Here is a 15,861-nt window from a genome sequence, read left to right on the forward strand (position 1 = left end):
CAAACGCCACGCTCGGACTGAGTTACGTCAGCGTCAGTGAGAGTCACGTGACAGCAGCTGCAGTATGGCGGAGCGGGACGAGACGGCGAGCAGCGGGTGAGTTCCAGCTCTCAGTGTCTGTCTGACCAGCTGCAGAATGTTCTAAAGTGGTTAACTATCGGTCAGAACCGCTTTGAGAGGTTCTGTTTGGTTCTGTGTTAAAGGTCTGCGTGTTGCTGTGAAAACCGGAACACAGGTTAAACCTGAGTTCAGATGGAGAGTTCTGTTTCATTCCTTCCTGACTGCCAGTGGCAGTAAACAAAGGTTGAGATTAAATGTAAACAAAGTCACGTGACATGTAGCCCACCTGGGCGTGCGTCTATAAGTAGCACTTGAAAGGCTACAGTTCGGTCTCTTTGATCTTCTCACTGTCGACCATCCCTGTTTCGCAAGTTGTTCGCTCCGGTTCGTTCACACCGAATGCGGATTCTGCGGTAGGAGCGGCCGATTTGCGTGTTATCTCTATGTAGAGGTGCGGTGCGAAGGAGAGGAAGGATGCGGTGCGAAAGGCGCGCCGAGCAAAGCGAGAGCAGTGGATGAGTTGAAAAATCTGAACTTTTTTCTAACTTCGTGTTGCCAACCAATCAGGGACTGGATGTGGCTGTGACCGCAGCAGAGAAGAAGCGGTTGTCAGTGATAATGGAGGACCAGATCATAGTGGCGGTGTGCGTCAAGCCACAGTTGTATGACTCAACTAATTATTTTTACCGAGTCAAGTACAGAAAGGACCGGGCCTGGAGAAGAGTCAGTGAAGAGACTGGAGTAGCAGGTAAAACTTTAAAATAGCACCATTGTACTACTGTCATCCAGACGCAGCTCCTGGAGTAAGTGGTGGTACTCTTCGAACTGTTCCCGTCCCTGAAGAATCTCGTGAACCCAGGGACGTTGACGTCGTTTTCCGGCTCTCCACAGGTAAAACACCGTAATTAGGTCCGTGAAATCCATGTCCGCCATGTTCAGTTGAAACCAGCAAGCAGCAGATAGAAGCTCCTCCTATTTGATGAAGCGGCGAAGCGTTGCCCCTTTTTGCCATTTTGCAACGCGGAGTTCACGCAGAATGTCAAGCGAGCAAAAGCACACAAATGACGCGAAATATCTGCAGCGTGGGGTCGCCCTCGGTACGGTCCCCGCAAGACGGGAGGTGGTGACTACGGACGCATCAACTCTAGGATGGGGAGCAGTGTGGCAGTGCAGGTCCGTCCAGGGGCTGTGGGGGCCTCAGGAGGGAAGTCTGCACATCAATGTCCTGGAGCTCAGGACGATTTGTTTGGTGCTAAGGCACTTCTCACCCTTTCTCGAGGGCAAGCATGTGCTCGTCAGGACAGCACCTCAGCAGTGTTCCACGTCAACCACCATGGTGGGACCAGATCACTGCAGTGCCTGAGGGAGGCCCAAAGGCTGTGGACCTGGGCATACCCTCGCGTCGCCTCCATCAGGGCAATGCACCTACCGGGGACGAGAAACTCTGTGGCTGATTATCTGTCCCGACAGAGGCTCCCCCCCCCGGGGATTGGAGGCTGCATCCTCAGGTCGTACTGCAGATATGGGATCGGTTCAGGAGGGCCCAGGTCGACCTTTTTGCCTCAAGGAGCAGTACACATTGCCCCTTATGGTTTTCCCTTGCGGAGGCCAGCTCCCCGCTGGGGATGGATGCCCTAGCGAACGTATGGCCAGCCGCCCTACTGTATGCCTTTCCCCCATTTCCGTTGCTTCTGCCCACTCTCCACCGAGTGAGGTCGTCGACCCTCAAGGTTCTGTTGGTGGCCCCCGAGTGGCTCATGAGGGTCTGGTCCCCACTGCTCCTCAGTTTGCTGGACGGGGAGCCATGGCGGTTCCCGGTTAGGGCAGACCTGCTGTCTCAGTTGGAGGAGAATGTTTGGTATCCGTCTCCGGGCCATCTTCTCCTCACGGTGTGGCCGCTGAGGGGTGCTGACATCCCCTGACGGATCTGGAGCCCTCCATTCAGCGGATACTGCAGAAGGCCAGGGCTCCTTACACATTGAGGACTTATGCCCATTGCTGGCAGCGTTTGGAGGAGTGGTGCAGATGTGGAGGAGTTGACCCAGTTTCGTGTTCGCTGTATAATATTTTGAGGTACCTGCAGGGTCTATTGGATGCTGGACGGGCGGCATCTACCCTGAAGGTGCACCTGGCTGCCATTTCAGCCAGCCACGATGTCTTGGATGGCAGACGAGTGGGGACACACTATTGGGTGTCACAATTTCTCCGGGGTGCAAGGAGGCTGCGCCCCCCGTTAGGGAGACCGGCACCAGCATGGGACCTCCCACTGATGTTGAAGGCCCTGAGTGGGCCACCTTTTGTGCTGCCCCACTGAAACTGGTGTCTGTTAAGACTGCTTTTTTGTTGGCGGTAACAACAGCCAAGCGGTTCAGTGAGCTCCACGCACTCGCCATCACCCCTACCTGTCTGCGTTGGAATGCAGGTGAGTCTGGCGTAACGCTGTGGCTGTACATAGCCTTTTTCCCTAAGGTTCTGCCCCCAGGCTACGTGAATACAGCCATTGAACTGGGGGCATACTGCCCTCCCCCACTTCAGTCTGAGGAACAGAGGCTGGCTAACACATTTTACATTTAATCTCGACATGCGCGGAGCGTGAGGAGACATATCCACTTTGTTTACCGCCACTGGCAGTCATCCAGGAATTCACAGAACCATAGTTAAAGCGTAACTTCCATTCTAGCTGGAGCCCCTCAGGTTCCCCTCTGTTTGTCGCTGACCTGGTTATCATGAACCTGACCTCTGAGTCCACCCCTGAAGGTTAACGTCAAAGGTTGTCGTGGGTCGGAACAGTCTGGTCCGATCCCTGTGTTCTTGCTGTTTGGATATTATCATCAAAAACCAGCGATTTCAGATATAAAATATGAAATTGAAAGACAGTTTTTCTGATTTGTGGTTAAAAACAGCATAAATCAATATTTTGTTTGATAATCTTTTTATATTTAAACTAATAAAACAATAACATAGATAAATTGGCCAATTTTCTTATATCACTTAAATAAACAAAGTTTTTCATCAGTGATTTGTGTTGAGAAAACCCAGTTACCAAAACATGCTGGGAACCTGACGTCATACATGCTGATTGTTCCCTTTTTCATGTTTACTATTTAGCAGGTTCACTTACTGTTCTATGTGACGTATGGAAAAGGTAAATATTTCCAGTGTTGCTCCTTGGTCTTCCTGACATCTGGAATTCTTTATAACATACTGGATGATATCAACTCACTCTATGTGTAACAAATCTATATGAGTTCTACTTTCTGAAATAAGGGACATCAAATATCGAACTTTGTCTCAACATTTCAATGTATTTAGATGTACCTGTTTGTGAACAGCGGCAGGCATCCAGTTGGATATGTGGGCTCTGTTGCTATGTGCCGTTTTGTCCTGTCAGCCATATATAGTCATTTAGAGCTCAACTCATGATGGTGACAGTGTAGCATCAGTGTTCCTGTACCAGCTCAGTGATCCCTGCCCTTCTCCACCTTTGCTCCTCTGCAGGATTGTGCAGAGAGTCTTATCTGTTGCTGGAGTTCCCAGTCTGGCCAGCAGTGTTTGGAGCTACGTGGATATCACCATAAGGTAATTCCTGGTTTGTGGCCATCCAGAAACAACTTCCACAGACTCCTTCCACATCCCCTGTGGTTGATGAAACACTACTATGACCCCCTGCCACCCACAGACTGTCCTTGTTGTACCCTTACTTGGATATTTTAGCCTAACTGCTGTTCAACTCTTCTAGGAAGGGTCCTCAAAGTTTAGGTGTATGTTTATTTGAATCTGTTCTATTCTATTCTTCCAGGAGATCATGTGTGAGGTCAGATACTGATGCTGGATGAGAAGGCCTGGCTCGTGGTCTAATTCTAATTCATCCTGGGGTCGGAGGCCGGGAGAGGGAGCGGGCCTTGTGGTCGGGATCTGGGCTGGAGTTGGGGTTCGGAACTTGGGGGTTGTCTGGTGCTGGGTTTTCGGCTCTCTTAGGATCGCTTGGATTTCCTTGGATCTCAGTCCCTGGCTCCGGTGCCTGGTCCATCGGTTGGGGGGGCACCGGGCTCCGGCAAGGAGGTCTTGGCCAGGCAGTGAGCAGTGTTGATTGAGATGTGGCTTCGCTTTGGTGGAGGGACTGGCCAGCCCGCTTGGTGCGCCGAGGTGTGCCGTGCGGGAGGGTGGGTGGCCAACATCCTGGCGCACCTCCGGGGTTTGGGTGCGGGCTTGGCAGGGTGCCCGGTCCTTGGTATGCTGTGGTGTCCTTCCTCCAATGCTTCCTTCTATGGCTCTTTCCCCTGGCTGGGCGCCGGGCTAAGGTTAGCAGTTGGGTGGGTGGGGTGGGAGCATGTCTTGTGCCTTCACTGGGGCGGCTGGTGGGATGTGCTTGGATTGGGATTGGAATTCATTGAGGGGTTGGGACTATTTTATTCTGTGGCGGCTCTGGTTGGCAGGCTAGTTTGGACCATATAGACCTCTCTTTTGTACATGGCCCCCTCTTCGGATGAGGATGGGGGCCGTTGGGGACTGGGGTCGGTGCGGGGAGTCGGGATCCGGGTTGGGGTCCAGGCCTGGGTCACTCAGGTTCAGGTACGAGCCTGGGCTAGCCTGGACCAGGTTCAGGTGCTGGGGCGGTCTGCCTGTCTCCACCTCCGGAGGGAAGGGGACCACCTCCTGGGTCTGGAGGCTGGTTCTCCCTATGGGATATCGGCACCTGGATCTGGGAGTGCAGAGTATGTATGGTGAGTGTGAGTGAGTGCATTGTTGTTTGTTTTTACGGTAGGTACATGGGTGTGAGTGTTTTTGTGTACGCATGAGGGTGGGAATGTGTGATTGTGAATGTGTGTGCCTGTTTTTTGTGTCAGGTTGGATCTTGGGCTGCTCCCTCTCCTGGATCAGTTTAGGCCTCCCATCAAATGTGGGGCCTATTTCATCCCCGCCACACTACCTGCCAGTGGTTGGTGTCTCTCCCCGCCGGTGTACTTGAGGTTCTCGGTGTCCGGGGCTGGGTGCTTTGGTGTGTGATGGCTCATGCCCTGTGCTCTGGTGGGCCTTTAGATATCTGTGGCTCGGTTCTCCTACGTATCTGTACTGGGTCTGGGGGGCGGGTCTGTAGCTCCTCACACTCGCCATTGCATATTTTTATGGAGAAACCTTGTATGCACATGCGCGCTCACACTCAGACCCACATGTGTTTAGATTCAATTCAATTCAAATTCAATTCAAAGATATTTTATTGATCCCTGAGGGGAAATTAGAATTCCAGTACAACCCGTCCAAACATACATCATGACACAAGACAAGGGGGGACGGGTCACCGAGGCTTTGCTGCCCGCTCACAGGCGCTGCCCTTGTTAGATGAGAAAAGAGGCCACATTAGGTAAGTAGAGGAAAAAAATCATATTTCACACTTTATCCTTAGCAGGATACAGTTTGAGATTGCAAAAAACCTCAGAACAAAGAAGCAACAAGTTGACAAAACAACATCATGCTGGGAACGGTGAAGGTGGTGTGAGGGGTGCATACGTTTATCTTGAGCATGTGTGTGTGTGCAAGTGATTGTGTGCAAGTAAGTCCATGAAACACTGTCACAGAGGCCATTGTCCTTGATGGTATGTTGGAATGTTCATCAACCGGCCACAAAGTTCTGAGCAGGTCCACAGGTGTCCTCAGGGAAGGGAGGGGGCAGAGCGTCATGTTTACATAACTTCCAGGAGAAGTTGAAGATAGCCAGCCATCAAGGCCGTGCAGGGGAGCCAGATTCAGAAAAACAATAATTATTTGTGTTAGGCTGACTCTTAATTTTCTGTCAGCCTTGAGAGTCTCGCTGGTGCTTCTCAAAGGCGAATCCAAATAGACAAATTCCTGGTCTTTCTGCCAGATCCGAGCGAACAACTTTCTCCAAGATTTATCCCATTTCACCCCTGAGTCCAGGGTTAGGGTTAGGGTCCAGTGTTATGTTGTAATCTCTTCGTCCTTCTTTCTTTCCTCCATTCTATTCTCCTTCTCTCCCCTTTTCCTTTTTGCCCCCCTTTCTCTCTTTCGTGCTTCTTTTTTTTTCCTTTTCATTTCTGTCTGTGTGTCCGTAACAATTGAAATAATCCCAAAGCAGTTTGTAATAAAGTTTCTTTTATAAATATCAAGCAGAGCTTTAAAGCGTTAGCTTGTGAAAGTAAATCTGTTGGGCTTTTTCTTGGCAGTCAGATAACAATTCTGAGCTCTACTCTGGCGGACAGGACATGGTGACAGAGAAGTGGACAGAACCAGGAGTCCATGTTTGAGAGCAAATAACTCCGCTGAGGGAAAGTGACCCACACTAAATGCATCACTAACGTCTGAAGAAAGTAAGGTTCCAGTGGACTGCAGGGAACCAGTCATGGAATGTGGAGGATTGGATGAAAGTGGGATTCAGGAATGAATCCCGAGTTTGGGTCGACCCAGAAGATGATGCAGGGACATTTGTTTGGTGCCATGTCAGTGAAACCTGAACATGACATGGCCAGTCTGGATCTCAGTCCAGTTAAAAACAGATTCTTGACTAAATACCGACTGTGTAGTTATGAGACTGTGTTTATTCTCCATCAGAGGGTGGAATCAGCAGATAGCTGAGGTTTGCGGGTCAGAGAGGTTCCCTTTCCTATCCTTACAGTGACTGAAAACAGCCAGCTAACATTAATGATTACATCAGTAATTAAATGTAAAAGTGTTGAACGGGTTGATCCGAACACATGCACTGGTGTGACACAGTGGTAATTAAAACAGTTTCCATGGAAACATCCGGTGATACAAACTACAATAACCTAATAAAGCACCAGAAGGAGTGTGTTGGAGAGGAATAGGGTAGAACTTCCTTTGGTTTCTTCCTCTTTAAGGATTTTTATTTTCACATCTTCACATATTGTGACAGAGGGAATTTCCCTTTTTGTTCAGTTAGACAGATTTCTTCTTCTCCTGCTTTATGAAATAAGCAAAGCTCTGCTCCAGCTCTGATGTTCTGCCCTTTCTAAACCATCTGCTTTAGAAACCTCTTTGACTGAGCAGCTGATACGGGGGTCATTAAATGTTATGTTCACACAGATAGTGGGTACAAAGAAGTCTACACACCCCTGTTAAAACACCAGGTCCTTGTGACATATAAAGACGGAGACCCTGGTTAATCGTCGGAGAACTTTTTCTAGCTTTAATCTTTACGGAGAGCTTACAGAGGATCAACGTGATCTCAGTGTATGAGTGTATTAGTCAGGAGAAGACTATGGAACACATCCTGGAACTGTACAGACAGCCACCAATAATTGGAGAAATGGCTTTTTTCACCTTGTCCTGCAGCAAGGTTCCTTTTAGGATGGAGAGGCACCAGCAGAACATCCTCATGTTATTTCACTGACACTAATATTGAGTCATAAAAAGATTGTGTTAGTTGATATATGCACAGCAAGGCTTTTTCTCTGTGTGTTTTTAGGTGGTGTTGGATCCCTGACTGGCTGCCCTCATGGTGTCCCACCTCTCCGAGCCATCTTAAGGCTGCAGAGGACAAGATGCTGCGATGTAAGCATCATGGCCTCTCTTTTCTTTTCCCACTTAACCATTCAGTACCCTGATCAGGATGTCTTATGGCACCACAGATATTCTCTGGTTTTAGGTTTTAAATGTTTTAAATGTTTTAAAGGAAAGGAGCTGGAGTCTTAAGTCATCTTAAGTTCTCAGAAGCCAAAGCCTAATTTATCTTGACTACATATTAAGTTGCACAGCGCTGGACTCTTTCCGCAGATAAGAGCCCCGTAATTAGAGGACAATACATATTTATCTTCCAGGGCATTATACGAATGCCTCGTATAATCTGGCGGATTTAGGCAAGCACCGCGATCTAATTGGCCATACGCTAATACTGTGGGCAGGTCAACCTCTGCACACATGAACTTATTGGAATGTGCTACAATAGTGTGTGAGAGTTGTTCCTGAGCGTGTATCTAATTGCAACGGACCCACTGTACTGTACAGCAATGACCTTTCTCCTCTGTTTCTCAGCTCTAAGAAGATTGTATGAATACAAAGAGAAGTTCCATGAAAAATCATAAAACCTACAAAGTACTAATGCATAAGCTAACCAATATACTGTATGTCTAATATAAGTTCAAGTTAACAGTTAATAACTAGTAAATGTCAAATGTAAGTTTAAAGTAATCACAAAATTCAATTCTAAAAAGTCTATGTAGTAATATTCACGTGTGAACTTTAATCTCCAAAGCAGTGTTAAGCTTACATTCCTGTTATCCAGTGCTAATTAATCATATAACAATCTGTTAAAAACTATTCAATCCATCCTACATTGAAGCACAATGGTTCTGCCCTCTGTTCGGATCAATTCCTGGCTAAAAAAAGCCCTTTTCTAGCATATACGCACAATTTTATTTGACTATGTTTCAGTGTTTTATATTCTAATATTTTTTCCTCTTTCTTATGGCTCTTTTTGTTCTTGTCAGGCATCAACACTGCATTTGCCAGACAGTTTGTCCCCGTCTCCTGTGGCAACATGTTGTGGACGCTGACTTTTTGCAGTGAATATGTTAAAGATAAAACCCCTGTGGTTCTGCTGCATGGCTTTGGAGGTGGCGTGGGTCTTTGGGCTCAGAACCTGGAAGCTCTCTCACAGGACCGACCAGTCTACGCTTTGGACCTGCTGGGCTTTGGCCAGAGCACCAGGCCTGTGTTCTCCACTGACCCCCAGGAAGCAGAAGCTCAGTTTGTGGAGTCTATCGAACAGTGGAGGACCAAAGTGGGTCTCGAGTCCATGATACTCCTCGGTCACAACTTGGGAGGATTCCTGGCTGTGTCCTATTCTATTAAAAACCCAGGCAGGTGAGTTCTGTTATCTTCCATTAGTGTTTTTAGATTCTTAGTGAGCTTTCTAAAAGCTTTCATACTCTTCCAAATTTTATCCTGTTACAGACCCAAACGTTAATGTATGTTACCCTGACAGACCAACGCATTGTTATGCAAAAAAAGGTTTGGCTATGAATAACCATTAATAAGTGCCAAATGCAATTATTAATAAATGTACTTATTTTGATTAAAATGACCTAGCCGGGCACCACCGAACTAATAGCCAAGCAGCTATCAGCCTGTATTTAGTATTTATGAATACCTGCCTGGTGAGGTGTGGTATTATAGAACAAGATGAAATAAATTGATGCAGCGATATCACATTCAGGTTGAATATGTTTATGAACCAAGAATTGTTTAGAGGAATTGGTAATAAGGTCAAATTAGCTTTCAAAGCTAGCAAATAACAATATTTGCTATGTGTTCAAACAACCAGTTCACAATGCAATGCAGAAGGGGAAAATAAAACATTATTTTAATGAAAGAATGTTTTAAAAATCCTTTTTAAAAAATCCTTTGCTGAATTAGAAATAATTTTCAGTCTCATTTAATAATATTTTAATCAGTCTGAATAAATTCTCTTTTTCAGGAAGCCTAAATTACGTGAAAGGAATGGGAGAAATTATAATATAAAAATATATTATTTCTCAGAAGCACAATGATGATACTTGAAGTATAAACTGAATGACGGTATTGAATCAGTTGTCGAAAATAATCAATAATTAATTAGTGATCACACTTGTATAATAAAGAAGTTACTAACAGATGAAATCGAACAACTTTCAGGGTTGGAGAACATTTAGATTTTCTTTAGCTGATGACAATCTAACTTCATCAGATGATCTCTCCCTCTGGAAAGTTAAATTCACAGCTTACTTCAGAGTGTGGTGTCACCGCTCGTTTGGCTGTTCTACTCGGCTCGGCTGCAAATTTATCGCCGCAAACCGTCAGTGTGGTGTTTGACCCAGCCTCCCAGTGGTGGGATGTTATTGTTCCTGGTTTCACAAACGCGCAATGGTTACAGAACATCAGGATATCTGGATAAATGTTTAACTTCCTGTGCAACAAACTGCATCCAGCTCTGGAGTGACAAGATACCATTTTTAGTGAAGAGTGGCCCCTCTTAAGGAAGAGAAGGGCCACTCACACTGAGGGCTCGTATTCACAAAGAATCCTAAGACTAAAAGTAGCTCCTAGTGATGTCATTCTGAGAAAAATCTTAGAATTTCTTGAATTCTTAGATTTTTCTTAGAATTTTCCCTCGGTACGATAATAGTTATTCACGAAGCATCTTAGACCTTAATAGAGCTCCTAGCGTAAGGAAATGTTGAGAGTGAGGATGACTTAAACAGAGAAGATTGAGGAAAGGCAGAGAGAAAGGAGAGAGATTCTCCATTTAATGAACAACAATGAATTAATAAAACGCTACCAGCTTGATTGCGCAGGGATCCACCCCCTTACTAGTCGTGTAAATGAGCACATAAACTTCTATAATGATATAGGTTACCTTTTCTTGAAAAGGAGCCATCAGTGTACAAAAAAATCATTGACCAAGCCCTTTTGTACTATACCGTTGTGGTCCTTGTGGTCCAGTAATCGCTTCTCAACTTTTTAAGCTACTCCCGGCATTGCTTAGGTGTTTGCTCTTAGAAGTGAGCGGCCATCAGCTCAGCCACCTTTTTGAATAAGTTATGCTTACACTATTACCATAGTCCTATATTCTGGACATGTGCAATGAAGAAACATTTATGAGAAGACATAAACATGTCTCTGTTATTTACCTTGGTCATTAGTAGATCCCTCCATCCACCTATTATCTATCCCCGCTTATCTTAGCAGAGGGGGCTGGTGCCTACTTAGAGCATTCATTGGGTGAGAGGCAGGGTACACCCTGGAGAACGGTCACCAATCCATCACATGGCCATTATTAGATGAATATGTAATTTCTGGGTAAAATTCTATCAATGGCTTGTAAGAAAGCCATAACAGGAGAAGGGAACCTGGACAGGAAGATGGGTGACAGAGGACTGAAAGACAATGTCCTGAAACTTTGAGAAGATGCAGTCAACACCATCTGCCACTGTTCATTGTTAGACACTGCTTGTGTTAACGTAACCTAATAAAGTCATCGCCACCATGTTTTCCTGCATGCTTATTGTACTCAGAGGAATTCCTCCTGATGCACTGAACATGTCCAGTCCATGAACAGAACCAGATTAGCTTAATGTTTGATATCAAGGTCTCAGCAGAAGGCCACCTCTGCCTCTCTATGTAAAGCTGACAGAACAGCATAATGATTCCCGGAGTCCATTTTAAACATCCCAGGCATCAACTGAGCATTTTATTCCATTACAGGGTTAAACATATCATACTGGTGGAGCCGTGGGGTTTTCCTGAGTTTCAGGAGACGGTGGAAGCAGACCGACCCATTCCTGTGTGGATCAAAGCCTTTGGAGCTATGTTCAGTCCCTTCAACCCCCTGGCTGGCCTGAGACTGGTTGGACCCCTCGGTAAGAGTGCAGCAGCACCTTTCTACTCTTTCAGGTAATGGTGGTACCTACACTTCCATTAACTGGAGAAGGAACTAAGAGATTGGAATAGTAGCAGTAATGTTATAGCTGAGGTTCTTGAGGATCTACACAAGAACAGATTATTTACCAGCAAGCAGCCTTCTGTCTCAATCTCTAACTGCTTACATTTGGGACGTGAGTGTCTCCGTGTCCCTGGCAGGTCTCACTCTGGTTCAGACTCTCAGGCCTGACTTCAAGAAGAAGTTCTCCTCCATGTTCTCGGACAACACTGTGTCAGAGTACATCTACCACCTGAACGTCCAGTCTCCCAGGTTTGCCTCTTTCTGCTTCTCTCTTTCTTGTCCACTTTTAACATCACTCACACCACCTTATATCACTCATTTGACGTTTTGTCTCAGTGGAGAAACGGCTTTTAAGAGCATGACTGGTTCCTGCGGCTGGGCAAAGAGGCCCATGCTGGACAGGTTGGACCAGCTACATCCTGACATCCCTATCTCCATCATCTACGGCTCCCGCTCCTGTATAGACAGCATCTCGGCCAGCTCCATCAAAGAGATGAGAACCAACTCTCATGTGGAGATTATTGTGAGTGAAGGTTGTGGTAAACTGCAGGGTCTTCATTGTCCCCCAGCATAATGAACAGGTGGGACTGGTTAGAAGAATCCTGAGCCTTAAAACTTTCCCTCATACCATTCCTACAGTTTGAAGCCGCTTTAATGAGTACGATGTGCAGAGTAACCCGTTGCTATGCACTGCTGTTCAGCTGACTCAAAGAAAAGCCCCTATATGTAAACCTCATAAGAAGAAAAAAAACCCAAAGACAGTCATGGTGTGCCACCTATTGAAGTAAGGCTAATTTAGCACTACAGATGCAAAGCTATGTGCATCTTGTCAGATGTCCCGACTTCTTAACCTGCTAATATCAGCTCGTTAGACTCAGTGTTCTCTATGAAGAACTGAACAAAACAGGGAATATTATTCTGCACAATAAACACATTTCCCTGAAAACTATCACTGCAACACTCATATTACATTATTTTAGCGTTATTTAATCACTGCTTTTCTATATTAAATAAAAGCAGTTAAGAAATGTTCTGCTTTTCCTGACACCATCTGGCTGTAAAAGCTTGAGCCATGTTTAGATACTTAATAATAATAAATTTTATTTAAGGTGCCTTTCAGGGTACTCAAGGTCACCTTACAAAGTAAAAACCAATAAAAGCCAAAATAAACACATCGTTTGTACAGATGGGTTTTTAGTGAGGATTTGAAAAGGGAGAGAGTGCTGGTGTTTCTGATGTCGGGAGGGAGGGCATTCCAGAGGCGTAGGGCAAATCGACTAAAGGCCCTGAATCCCATGGTGGTCAGTCGAGCAGGAGGCACCAAGAGGTTGATAGAGGAGGCTGACCTCAGAGACAGGGAGGGAGTATTAATGTGGAGGAGGTCAGAAAGATATAAAGGAGCGAGGTGATGGGTGGCCTTAAATGTATAGAGCAAGGTTTTGAATTCCAGGTGGTATCTGATTGGGAGCCAGTTGAGCTGTTGGAAGTACAGGTGAAATGTGACTGGTGAGTGATGTTCTGGAGATGACCCGGGCAGCAGCGATCTGTACCCGCTGGGGTTTGAGTGGATTTATGGGGGAGACCAAAGAGAAGACAGTTACAGTAGTCCAGGCGAAATGTGACCAGAGTGTGGATCAGGACCGCAACGGTGGCAGGAGTGAGGGATGGGTGGAGGCGACTAACAGATTACGTAGGTGAAAGTAGGCGGAGCAGGTGATGTTGTTGATGTGGCTTTGAAAGGATAGAGTGCCGTCAAATATGACCCCCAGGCTCTTACCTCGAGTGGATGGAGAGACAGATGAGTTGTCGATGGTGAGGGTGAAAGTGGAAGGATTTGGTCCCAATTAATATCATTTCTGTTTTGTCGCTGTTGAGTTTGAGAAAATTAGATGAAAACCAGGTTTTCATTTTCTGTAAACGGTCACAAAGGGAAGTAGGTGGGGCAGTAGAGGATGGTTTGGTGGAGAGGTAGAGCTGGGTATCATCAGCAAAACAGTGGAAATTGATGCTGAATTTACAGAGCAAATGACCAAGAGGGAGGAGGTAAATTATAAATTAGATTGGGCCAAGGACAGAGTACTGGGGAACACCAGAGGAGAGTGGAGATAGCTGGGATCTGGCAGATTTCACCTGAATGAATTGTGAGCGGTCAGTGAGGTAAGATTTAAACCAATCCAGAGGTGTGTCCAATATTCCAATACATTGCAGTCACTCGAGTAGGACGGTTTGGGAGATGGTGTCAAAAGCTGTACTGAGGTCGAGTAGGATGAGAATGCTTAGTAGTCCAGAGTCTGCTGTCATCAGGAGGTCATTGGAGATTTTTATTAGGGCAGTTTCTGCGCTGTGCCGAGGGCGGAAACCAGATTGTTCATAGAGGTTGCTGAATAAATGTGCTGAAGGGGCTTCTAGGCTTCCTCAACATGTCGCTTTTTGACCACTCTCTATCTCTGTTTCTCTCTTGTTTCTGCAGACCATCCGAGGAGCTGGACACTACGTTTACGCCGACCAGCCTGACGACTTCAACCACAAAGTTCTGCAAGTGTGTGAAAACATACACTGAGAACCGGACCGGGCAGGATATTAAACTCTGGAGAAAAAGGGGAGCATGATTTGCATCACTTTATGATCTCATAGAGGAAAAAAAGGAAAATGTGTTTGTAGATGGAGATCAGAGCGTGGTTCAGAGTGTGACTCGGCCATGAGGACATGGTTAGGATCATCAGACCAGTGACTCAGTGGTATTCCTAGAAACCCAAATAAATATAGCTCCAGAGTTCATGCCATCCATCAGATCGGTGCTTTTTAACAGGATTCCTTGAATGATCCAATAATCTCAGTTGGCCAGCATTGTGTGGTTCATTTGGATGACGTCTGTGCGGCACATGGACAAGTCTTACTTTACATTCATGGTCAGAGAGCTGGAGGATGTATTCCAAACTCTGGAACATCCATCTTGACCACTCCATTAATCTACATGCATCATCTCACCCAAACCTCTTACATTTTATAAGAATCTGAAAATGATATTATTTTCTTTAAAACGAAATTTTTACAAAAATAAAGAGAGTTTTTGTTCTAACCCAGCACCACTTTACCTCCACAGATACAGGTGGGAGATGTTCTGTCCAACAGACAGCATGAGCGAAGAAGTGACCTCCACTAAAACATGGTTCTTCTTTGCTCAGCCTTAGCTTTTCCTGTCCAGCTCTGACTGGTGTTACTGTTCTGGGCCTCCGATTTACTGCTAACAGTGTAATCAAACCAGTGGCCTCTTCCTCAGTCCTTTTAATTAAGTTTGGAGGATCCAGGGCAGCTGGTGTTCTTGGGATGGAGAAGGTTCTAATCTGAAAGAGTTTTTTATTTCTCTGGTACAAAGATTCTCATTTAATTGAACTGTTTTCATCTGTTCAGAATGAACAGAGTCATGCAGTAGATAGAAGATTAGAAACAGTGGAAAACTGTTGAGTAACAATAACTATTCAGACTGAAGAGAAGAACCGCATATATCTGATGAATGAGTGGTTTTCTAAACACAGCTCTTATTTGTATCTTTTTTGAAAAGCAAAAGAAGCATTTTGTAAATTATTGGCTTTGTTGGTGATCTATTTAAAATAGTTGTGTGCTTAATGAGGGTTTGGGCTGAGATCAGATGAATACTGAACAGCACATCAAATTGAAATCAATTAAAGCACAAACTAAGGACATGGACAATGTCTTTTCACAAATGGAAAAATCCAAAAATGAAGAGCAGAGGATTCATACGGAATAAACTGGGTTGTATGTTTATCTCTCTCTGAGCTAAAGTAGGAAGTCAGAGCGACTCTATGTTAGGAAATGATCTATCTAGCCATTTTCTGTCTTTGTTTCACAATGTTTTTCAGGAACTTTGGCTTTAAGTTTAAAGTTGCTTCCGAAATCAAATGTGCTCTGTCAGAAGGTAAGATATGTTCCTGCTTTTGAATGTAAAATGATTCTGAAAAGGCTCTGTTGCCTACATAGTCCATGCTGCATGGGTCCTACTGTATATTCAGTTTGAATAAATAAATCAGATGTTTGTCACAGACATATTTAATTCTGTTCTCTGTGTGTTGATGTTACAGCCATGATGAAATCAACTGAAGCAACTTTGGCTTTTTACTAAAAGCTCTTAATGATCTAGCTCAATCATACAGGTCCTTCTCAAAATATTAGCATATTGTGATAAAGTTAATTATTTTCCATAATGTAATGATGAAAATTTAACATTCATATATTTTAGATTCATTGCACACTAACTGAAATATTTCAGGTCTTTTATTGTCTTAATACGGATGATTTTGGCATACAGCTCATGAAAACCCAAAATT

General features: G+C 45.1%; 1 protein-coding gene across 1 annotated transcript; it reads left to right on the forward strand.

Annotated features, from left to right (window-relative positions):
- The first annotated feature begins 42 nt into the window (after positions 1-42).
- abhd5a (abhydrolase domain containing 5a) lies at positions 43-15,587 on the forward strand. The gene is made up of 8 exons (XM_047360829.1): positions 43-96; positions 3,559-3,639; positions 7,502-7,587; positions 8,523-8,898; positions 11,278-11,432; positions 11,653-11,764; positions 11,852-12,038; positions 13,986-15,587. Exons 1-8 carry the CDS (start codon positions 65-67, stop codon positions 14,073-14,075), a joined length of 1,119 nt encoding a protein of 372 aa, XP_047216785.1. The 5' UTR covers positions 43-64; the 3' UTR covers positions 14,076-15,587.
- The last annotated feature ends 274 nt before the right edge of the window (positions 15,588-15,861 follow it).

This window comes from Girardinichthys multiradiatus, chromosome 3 (genome assembly GCF_021462225.1).
Source record: "Girardinichthys multiradiatus isolate DD_20200921_A chromosome 3, DD_fGirMul_XY1, whole genome shotgun sequence".
Taxonomy (NCBI): domain Eukaryota; kingdom Metazoa; phylum Chordata; class Actinopteri; order Cyprinodontiformes; family Goodeidae; genus Girardinichthys; species Girardinichthys multiradiatus.

Coding starts and splice junctions, on each gene's coding strand:
- abhd5a (XM_047360829.1), top strand. CDS start 65: ATGGCGGAGCGGGACGAGACGGCGAGCAGCGG. Junction 97..3,558: donor GACGAGACGGCGAGCAGCGG/GTGAGTTCCAGC, acceptor GCTCCTCTGCAG/GATTGTGCAGAGAGTCTTAT. Junction 11,433..11,652: donor GAGACTGGTTGGACCCCTCG/GTAAGAGTGCAG, acceptor TGTCCCTGGCAG/GTCTCACTCTGGTTCAGACT.